Source organism: Myotis brandtii, unplaced genomic scaffold (assembly GCF_000412655.1).
Source record: "Myotis brandtii unplaced genomic scaffold, ASM41265v1 scaffold517, whole genome shotgun sequence".
NCBI lineage: Eukaryota > Metazoa > Chordata > Mammalia > Chiroptera > Vespertilionidae > Myotis > Myotis brandtii.
In genome coordinates this window covers 1,337,963-1,347,729 of record NW_005369706.1, presented here as the reverse complement: position 1 = coordinate 1,347,729, position 9,767 = coordinate 1,337,963, and the positions used below count along the sequence as shown (strand labels likewise).

General features: G+C 50.7%; 1 protein-coding gene across 1 annotated transcript in view; it reads right to left on the bottom strand.

The window, feature by feature from the left end:
• Positions 1 to 3,363: 3,363 nt before the first annotated feature.
• The window catches only part of RND1 (Rho family GTPase 1), a 6,995-nt gene continuing 591 nt past the window's right edge, over positions 3,364 to 9,767 (bottom strand). Inside the window, exons 2-5 of the mRNA XM_005877354.2 lie at positions 9,052 to 9,139; positions 6,331 to 6,440; positions 5,361 to 5,495; positions 3,364 to 4,470 (exon numbers count right to left, since the gene is read on the bottom strand). Coding sequence (XP_005877416.1) covers positions 4,225 to 4,470; positions 5,361 to 5,495; positions 6,331 to 6,440; positions 9,052 to 9,139 — 579 coding nt within the window. The 3' untranslated portion in view covers positions 3,364 to 4,224. The remainder of the gene's footprint in view (positions 4,471 to 5,360; positions 5,496 to 6,330; positions 6,441 to 9,051; positions 9,140 to 9,767) is intronic.

The window sequence follows — 9,767 nt, the reverse complement described above, 5'->3', positions numbered from 1 at the left end:
CCCCAGTAGGGAGTGTGCAGGAGGCAGCTGATCGATGTTTCTAACTCTCTATCCCTCTCCCTTCCTCTCTGTAAAAAAATCAATAAAATATATTTTAAAAAAATAAAATAAATCAACATTCTCCTCTTTAAAAAAAAAGTTAGGTTACAGGTGTAGCTGAGTATTTCACAATGAAGGTGGATCTGTTCATTGTTTGGGACTATCCTAGGTTTAGGAGAACGTTTTAGCAATCCACGATAATAACTCCTTTATTGAGACAACTCAAAATGAGGCCACACAACAGATTCCAATGTTCTGGGCAGTGGCACATGTTTTCTCAACACTCCAGATAGGACCCTGGCTTCTTTCTTCTTCATATTCCACCCCCTCTCCCACTTCAGTCCTCCACTGAGTTCCCCCTACACACACACACTCCCCAAACTGTGTGTTCACTTTGTTTTTCTTTGGTCTTATCATTCACAGTTCCTTGCAACTTCTAGAATGGGCTTAAGTAGATACCAGGAAGTATCTAATGCCTCCTTCCTTCCCATTTCCCATCATCAGCTTTTTAAAAATCCTCACCCGAGGATATATTTATTGATTTTAGAGAGGGGGGGGGAGAGAGAGAGAGAGAGAGAGAGAGAGGAACATAGAAACATAATATGTACCCTGACCAGGGACCGAACCTGCAACCTTTTGGTGTACAAGATGACACATCAACCAAGCCACCCAGCCAGGCAGTTTTTTTGTTTCAATCCCTTATAGCTGTAGGGGCTGGCTTTTCTCTCTGAATATATGTTCAGTTCTCCTCAAGCAGAGCCTCTGGATAGACGCAAATAATTCTAAAGCCCCGAGCATCATGCACAACGGCCCAAGTTCTCCTGGGAGAGGTACCCTTCTGCTCTGAGTTCTGCCGCCATTGATCTGCCGCCACTTTTACCCCAGAGACAGAACTGAAGGGAAAGTAGCCTATTATGTGCAATTCACCCAGTGGACACTGGAGCGCTCTCCACTCACAGAATGCAAACACAGCTAACAATCAGATCAAAGCTGTAGATGAATCTTTAACAGCTGCAGTTATTATTTACTGAAAATCTTCTAAGTGCCCAACTCTGTGCTGGACATTTAACTTACCTTACTTATTTTCCTGAGTTCTAATAACAGTATTTTACTGATAAGATTGTGGCCCAGAAAAATTAATTATGCCTTCAAAGGCCACATAGTTAAAAGAATGGAGCCAGGATTCAACTTCAGAATCCATGCTCTTTTCCTATTTCCAGATTTCCATTCCTCATCTTTAAAAATGGGTAGCTCTATCCCTAGCCGGTTTGGCTCAGTGGATAGAGTGTCAGCCTGCGGACTGAAGGGTCCTGGGTTCGATTCCGGCCAAGGGCACATGCCCGGGTTGTGGGCTCGATTCCCGGTGGGGGGGGTGCAGGAGGCAGCCGATCGATGATTCTCTCTCATCATTGATGTTTCTATCTCTCTCTCCCTCTCCCTTCCTCTCTGAAATCAATAAAGAAATATATTTTTTTAAAAATAAATAAAAATGGGTAGCCCTAGCCTGTTTGGCTCAGTGGATTGAGCGTCGGCCTGTGGACTGAGGGGTCCCAGATTCAATTTCAATCAAGGGCACCTGCCAGGGTTGTGAGCTTGATCTCCAGTAGGGGGTGTGCAGAAGGTAGCCTATCAATGATTCTCTCTCATCATTGATGTTTCTATCTCTCCCTCTCCTTTCCTCTCTGAAATCAATAAAAAAAATATATTTTTTTAAATGGGTAAATTAAAACCCAGAAAAGTGATGAAGTTGTCCAGGTTCATAATAGTTCTAGCACATTTCTCTCATGAATGAGACAAATAAAACATTGAGCTTAAACGATACTTATTTGATCCCTGGCTTGTGTGGTTCAGTGGTTAGAGGGTCCGCTCTCACACCCAAGGGTCTCGGGTTTGATTTCTGGTCAAGGGCACATACCTGGGTTGCAGGTTTGATCCCTGGCCCCAGTCAGAGCATGTGTGGGGAGGCAGCCAGTAGATGCGCACAGTTGTTTCTCTCTCTCTCCCCCTCCCTCCCTTCCTCCCTTTCACTCTCTCTATAAATCAATGGAAACAATATCCTTGGGTGAGGATCAACAACAAAAAAGATACTTGTTTGTTTTAACCTGTTAGTTCTTTCACAAGCATGCATCTTTGGAGATGGAGACAAAGAGACTATGTTCTAATGAGAACCACAGGCAGTCTCCTTTTTTAGGTACAACATGGCTAGCAGTAATGGGCCAATGGGATTATCATTAGCGCTGAGACTTGGTTTGAATCTTGATTCTACTACATACAAGCAGTATGATCTCGTGCAAGTTATGTGGCATCTCTGGCTTTTCTGTTTCCTTATTTATAAAATAGCTATAATAATGACTTGCCTCAGGGTAGGACTTGCCTCTGAGCAGTGAGAAGTGCATGTTCTGGAGCCAGGTTACCTGGGTTTGCATCCAGCTTCTACCACTTTCTGGCTGTGTGACCTTGGACACATTGACTAATCTCTCTGAACCTGTTTCTTTGTCTGTAAAATGAAGTAGATAATACTCCATAGGAATAAATAATATATAAAGAACTCAAAAGCATCTCTGACCCACAGTAAACATTTAACAAATGTTAGCTATTATCATTTGTAGGGTTAATAAATGTGATGTTGGTAAAACTATCAGCACAGTGCTGAGCACACTCAATACCTAGTAGCTCTCTATTTCCAACACACTATGAAACTTGGAAAAAAGAACTATAAGTCACTGAAGAGAAGGGAAGCTAAGGCCCCTGAGCTGCCCTCAACAGGCAATAGAATTGGGAGTTCAAGAAAGCAGAAGACATCATTCCTCTTTGAACTCAGATGAGACCAGAACTCCTGCAGGTTGGGATCTCAGCAGCTTGGATCCTTGGGATTCACCAAACCTGTCGCTCTCTACACTCTCTGGGACAATGGTTCTCAACCAGGAGTGAGTGTGCCCCAGGGGACACTTAGCAACATCTGGAAACATTTTGGTGGTAGACAACTGGGGAGGGGGGCTGCTACTGACATCTAACAGGTAGAGAGGCCAGGGATGCTAAGCCTCCTCCAATGCACAGGACAACCCTCACAGCAATCCTTTTTCTAGTCTAAAATGTCTTTAGTTCCAAGGTTGAGAAACCCTGCCCTTGGGCTAAGATCCTCAGTGGCTTAGCAGGACTTGGATGGGGTTGGGGGTGAGTAGGGGTGGGAGTAGAGGGAGGAGATCCTTGTTGGAAGTGCCGGGGAACAGCGGAGGCAGCCGCTCTGCAGCCCACAGAAAGGGCCCCAGGGCAGCTTTTTCCTCATTATCAATGATCAAAGGAAACAGAAAGACACTAAGAAAACAGAGCCAACTTCTTTATATGTGTTATATTTTTTCATTAATAAATAGGTTTTCTTCTTTAAACACAGAACATATAACAGATTGAAACACGCCCCCCTCCCCCCATTCCAAAGACAAGAGTCTATAAAACAAATGCCAGCTGTACTGCCCTAGGGGCAGAAAAAGTCTGGTGACCCCCACCCAGCCCTGCCCCCTGCAGCACCACCACCCCCACACTGCAAGAGAAGGGGGTCCAGGGCTTCTCCCTTGGACCCTGGGGACTTAGGGGAGAAGCATGTGAATGTATGATGTCACCTCTCCATGAGGCATGGGCTATGCAAAGATGAGGTTTCCTTCTCATTGACTCTGACCGGCTCCTGTCCTGATTTCAGTCATGAAGCACCGGGCTCAGCTCCCAAGGGAGCTGCCTCACGGCTTCCCCACTCTCCACTCTTCTGTGGCCTCCTCAGAGGGGAAGGGAAGGGCTCAGGGACCCCTCCCGTCCCCTGGCCTGCATGGAAACACTGGGTGGAAGAGGCATGATGCTGAAGGTGAGGCTCTTGTAAGACCCCTGAGCCCATGAGGCCAGCAGGCCCCCCACACCCCCACACCATTTCTTCCTCCGGAGTGGGGGGCACTGGGGCAGCCACCCCCTCCACCACCTAGTGCCTGGCTTGGGGTGTGATGGTTCTTTCTTAGTGTCAGGTCCTCAAGCCGGGCCTGGCTCTTTCCTTGTCCCGTTCTTGTCTCCTTCCAAGCCCTCACCGTGGCAGTCTGAAAAACTCGTTGTCCAGTGTCCTAAATTGTCTCCTCCTCCCTCTCCCCGCGCCTCTGCAACCCGAGGGAGGGGGCGGGAGGTTGTCTCCCCTCTCCAACCCCCGCTTCACATAATGGAACAGCTTTTGGCCTTTTCCTTCTTGAAGGTAGAAGAGATGAGTTCAGAACGGCTGGGGAGGTGGAGCAGTCGCTTGGAGAAGCTCCGGACGGGGCTCTTTGGGGGCATCGGGCTGGGCTTGCTCAGACACACCGTGGATGCCGTCCGGAAGATGCTGTGGATACTCTTTTCTGAGGTGAAAGCTGAGCCTTCCAGGTAGATTTCCGCACCCAGCTGCTTGGCTATTGCACAGCCCTGCAGGGGGAGGTGGGATTGAGGTCACCAATGCAGTGGTCCAAATGGCTCTGAAACACTGCCTCCTGTGTTAGTGGTACTCCGCGGGCTGCTCCACATGGGACCCAACTGCCAGTCTCCCACCATCACCCTCTGCTAATTATTTTCTGAAGGTGAAGCCTGACAGCACCTTAGCATCACCTGGGACACTTTTAAAACCATATTGATAGCAAAGGACTTGTATGCATGCATATTAGCATCACCAATGGACACAGATACTTGTAAAACTTTAGACAATAAATAAATTAAAAAAAAATAAAACAAACCCATATTGATGCCAGAACAAGTAAATCAGAATTTCTGGGGGTAGGGCCTAGTCATTAGTATTTTTAAGAGCTCCCCAGTCAAGTCTAATATGAAACACTAGTTTTAAAAAATGAACCTTTACTCCTATGTGCATAAGAAATTATCCAGGATCTCATTAAAAATGTAATTCCCATATCTTTCTCCCAAAGTGACTCTATACATATGGAGTCGGAATTCCAATAAGCTCCTCTAGTGATTCTAATGCAGGTGGTGCACAAAACCCATCTGAGAAACACAGAGGAATGCTCCCTGTCAACCTCTAGCACAAATCTGGGTAAATGAGTAGCTCCTCTAGTGATTCTAATGCAGGTGGTGCACAAAAACCATCTGAGAAACACAGAGGAATGCTCCCCTGTCAACCTCTAGCACAAATCTGGGTAAATGAGCACCACCTCTATCCAGGTGATTAGCTGCCGATTATAGATGGCCCCCAAAGTACCACTTCTCTCTCGCTGTAGTGACAGAGCCTGAACAAGGGCTACGTTTCAAGTCCTTTGCCTGTAGCCTTCTCCACCCCACCCCAACACACAATGGCGCGCACACACCTGCTCATATGAGATGGGTGCCTGCTTCTGGTGGGACAGCTCCATCAGGGTGCTCAGGTCTGTTCGCAGGTCTGTCTTGCAGCCAATAAGCAAAACACGGGTGCTGGGACAATAATCTAGGATTTCCGTCCTCCACTGAAGAGCCAGACAAAGAAGGGAAGTCAGGGGCTGACCTGCCCAGAGAAGCCCAGCTGGCACCATCACACACCGGAGAGCTTATCACCAGCCCAGCCGTCCCCCTGAGTCACAGCATCGCCACTGCACAATGACATCATCTTGCAGCCCGCGAGGACCTGGGGCCACAGGAATGCTGACCCAAGAGCCTGTCCCCTCTCTCAACAGCCCAGTCACTAGAGAAAGAACTAGGGTAGATCTCTTCCCACTCTCTGCCAAGCAGTCGAGCCTGGATCCGCTCCCTCAATCCGGTCAGAGGGCTCCACAAACTCAGAAAGCCAGGAGGAAGACAACCAGCCTCTTCCCAAGGGAAGTGATAGTCCCAGGGACTTCTGGGAAACTAGCCTAGTTCCACAAGGTATCCTGGGACTCCTCTGTATGATCAGATTTTGCCACCCAGACCTAGGCATTTCCTACCAGCAGCTCTGTTCCGGCCTGCCTGGCTTGCCCAGTTCTAGTGGGCCTGGGATCAAGGTCTATAGAAGCTGCCCCCAGAAAAACTCATCCCTGACCCTCAAACCGTATCACCAAGAGGTTCTCTGACTCTCAATCCTTGGCTTCCTGGGTTTTCAACACCACCCTCCCTTGCTGGTCCTCTGGCAGAGCAGTATAGGGCAGGGGCAGGGGAGCTGGGTTCTAGTCCCAGCGATGTAGCTAATGGTGTGGCCTTGGGGAAATTTCTTCCTCCCCTGGCCCCAGTTTCTTTCTGTTACACAAGAAGGGATTAGATGACAAAGTCCTCAATGCTCCTTTTTGTTCTCAAGCTGAGCTAGAGATTGTAGAGTTTCAGACTCACCTTCTTGAGTGCACTGTCCACTGTCTCCGGACGGCTGATATCAAAGCACAGTAATACTGCGTCCGAGTCGCTGTAGCAGAGTGGACGGACATTGTCATAGTAGGGAGATCCTGTGATGGGGGAGAAGAGCTGATGACGAGCCATGGCAGTTTCCCTCCCCTACAGGCCTAAACCCAAAGAACCTGGGAAGATCATTCTTGGTCCCCTAGGTTAGTTGGCCCCACCCATCTCCCAGGGGAACCTGCTGCCGCATGGAAGCTGGGACCTGACCACCTGCCAGAAGCAATGCATCTTCCTTAGCCATGAGAAAAGGGAAAGGGGGCACAGTACCAGGAAGGTGGAACATGGTTTGCCCCTGTCTAGGTCTCCTTAATCTCAGGTGTGCCAGTTCTGAGTCCCCGAGGAGGGTGCTCCCACCCCTGCAGAGACCAGGGCTTGCTTAGGGTCTCCTCTTTTTGAGAGTCTGCCTGCTGCACCGCCTCTGCCCCCCTTTTCTGCTCCAAGGTTCTCCCCAAGGAAGAAACAGACCTGCCTGTTACATAACAGCTGCCCTGCTTGTTCGCCATGGGGTCAGACTCTAAGAGGCTGGGAGGGATTCGGTGCCCTCCTCCTCCTCTACCCAAATCGGCTTACACTGAAAAGGGCAAAAAGAAAGCTGCAGCCCCTGTCCCCCCAGATCTCAGGGAGACAGTCCCAAAGACAGCAGCACCAAGAGCTGGGGACTTAGAGCCAGGGTCCTTCACTGGGAGGGCAGTAGGCAGGGCAGACCCAGGTGGTCTAATATGGGAGAATGCTAGGAGCTGAGACTGCCCCCCCACCCCACCCTGGGAAGGAACAGTAGCAGATTTGGAACCCAGACAATCCGTGCTTAGAATAGCAAGCAGCCCCTCTCCCTGCACCACAATCACCATGGAAACTGGGGGGAATCCAAGTGGGGAGGGGGTTGGTTGTTAAAAAAAAAGAGTAAAGGGGAGTTGGGTAGCTGCCGGCTCCTTCAGCAATCTGCCCCCATCCCCTCTCTGAGGTGGGGTCGCATCACCGCAGCACTGAGCAGAGGGAGCACTGCAGCACTGGGAAGGGGGAGGGGAGGAGGCCTCCATCTGGCTCCATGCAATCCCCCTCCCCTAAGACCCGCAAGTGAATAATGGGAACAGGTTCCACCCAGGCCCCAACGTTGGGAAGCCCCATCCCACACTCGGCTGCCACTTCCTCCTTCCTTACGTGCATCTAATTGAAAGAGGGAGTTTGAGGATGACTGATAGCCAGCATCCTTTTGGAAACTGGGGGGTAGGGTGGGGTGGGGATTCGATGTAGGAAACAGAGACCACCTTGCTGATTTTCCAGGATCTGGATTGGAATTCAAAGGCTGCATTCTGACTGTGGGAGGAGGGGGAAGCAGCAGGAAGTCGTGGTGGTAGAGGGGAGTGGCGCTTTGGGGCGGTGGTAGTGGAAAGAGATGAGCTGCAGTAAGATTCGGGGAAGATCGAAAGGTGGACAGGCTACAGCAGATGCAAAAGCATACATCATTCAGCCAACTGCGTGCCAGCCGGCTCCAGCCAGCACCGCACAGGCCAGGAGAGCCAGCACCCTGCCTCCCAGCCTCTGGAACTGCAGCCCAGAAAGCAGAGCAGGTTGAGGAATTTTTGTTTTGCTTTGTTTTGTTTTGGGGAAGGGGAGGGGGGGCAAGGGGAAGTCTCATTTTCTGTATACCTGTCCCATCCCCTACCCCAAACCTTTTCAGACCTCAAAATTGGATCATGGGAACAACAGCTCTTTGGAGGAACAGGACTGCATATTTATTATATGGAACAGGAAACCCCTAGTGATCTATAGTTCCTCTTTAAACTCAGCCTCAATATGCATTTTGAGAGAGGAGATTTTATTTTCTTTCTCCTATTCCTGGCTCTTAGTCCTTAATGACGACTCTGAACCCAGTCTATTTAAAAAGGGTGGGGTAAAGAGATAATGGGAGGGGGTCAGAATCAATGCAAGGGGGAGCCTAGCACTGAGGGTTTAGGGTGGAGAGGCTGGAAAAATACTGCTTCCTACATCCCAGAAAGACAGGGCACTTCTACCTCGGCCCGGTGGGGGGGAAATGGCCCCCTCCCGCCACTATCCACAATGTGGCTGCCCCATATTGACTGTCTCCCCACCCTCTGAAGCCTCGATGATGCATCACCTCAGCCCTGAGCCGCAGCGCTATGACAGCAGAGCTGAGCTGCGGCAGCGGCCAGCGGCGGCCAGAGATGGAATGCAGGAGAGAACACGGAGTCAGGAAAGGAACACTATTTCCCCAAAAGCAGGCTTGTTTCCTTGCCTCAACCACAACTGCCTCCAGCCGCACTGCCTTCTGCCTCCTTTGGCTTTGCTCTGGGGCAGGAGAGGCTGTGTGTGTGGCAGCAGGGTGTGAGCATGGAGAAGCCCCGGCTGACTGACTGCCCCCAAGAAGTATTCAGGGCTTCATTCACCTCACCATCCAGCCCTCCGAAGGCTGAAGCTAGACCCAGAGAAAGGAGTGGCTTCTGGGGTTCTTCCATCCTGCACCTCGGGACCAGGCCCTCTCCCTACACCCAGCAGAGGAATCTTCAGGTCCCCTTCTTTCCATTTTCTGGCAAGCACCACACTCCTTCTCCCCATCAAAGAGGAAAGCAATGTCTAAACGGCAGCAGCTGCGACAGCCCAGTGGAGGTGGGAAGGGGCCTTTGGGGCCAGCAGCCTTACCTGAGGTGTCCCAGAGACTAAGCTCCACTCTCTGTTCCTCCGTCTCCAAGCAGGCTGTGTAATTCTCAAACACGGTGGGCACATACGTCTGTGGAAAGAGAGGGACTGTTCACACCCCGGGCCCCCTGCCCTCTGGCTACACAAGAAGCCGCCCACTCACCCTAATGAGATGCTAACATGGCCAGAGGAGGGGACACCTGGGGCGGAGGGACCACACGGGACAGGATGCAGAGGCATGTAGAGGCACAGGCACTTGGCTCCATCAGATTAAGAAAGGGAATGACTTTCAGCCGGGGACATGCCCCCAGAGTTTCGATGGTCGGGGACACACACACACTCTCTCTCCTCTCATCCCCAGATGTGTCTGTCTCCCAATTTCAGAGTCACAGCCAGTTCTAACTCTTTACTCCTCCCCACAAGCCCCCTGGACCTACAGAACAGTAGAAAGGGGCAGCAGGAGATTGCCTGGAGCCATGGTCTCAGAACCTTTGAGGTTGGGGTGAAGGGGCAGGCACGTATTGCGTCGAGAAACCCCAGATTCTAGAATGCCTCCGGTCCCCTCTCCAGAGAGCAGACTCCAGGCCGAAGGGAGGTAGGAGGGGATCTGATGGGGCCTATGGGTGAAGAGGTGAGGAGGAGCCAGCACCAGCGGCGGCAGAAGTGGAACAGGTCTCAGGGGGAAGCTAAGGCAGGGCAGTCCTCCCGCCGAAGGCAGC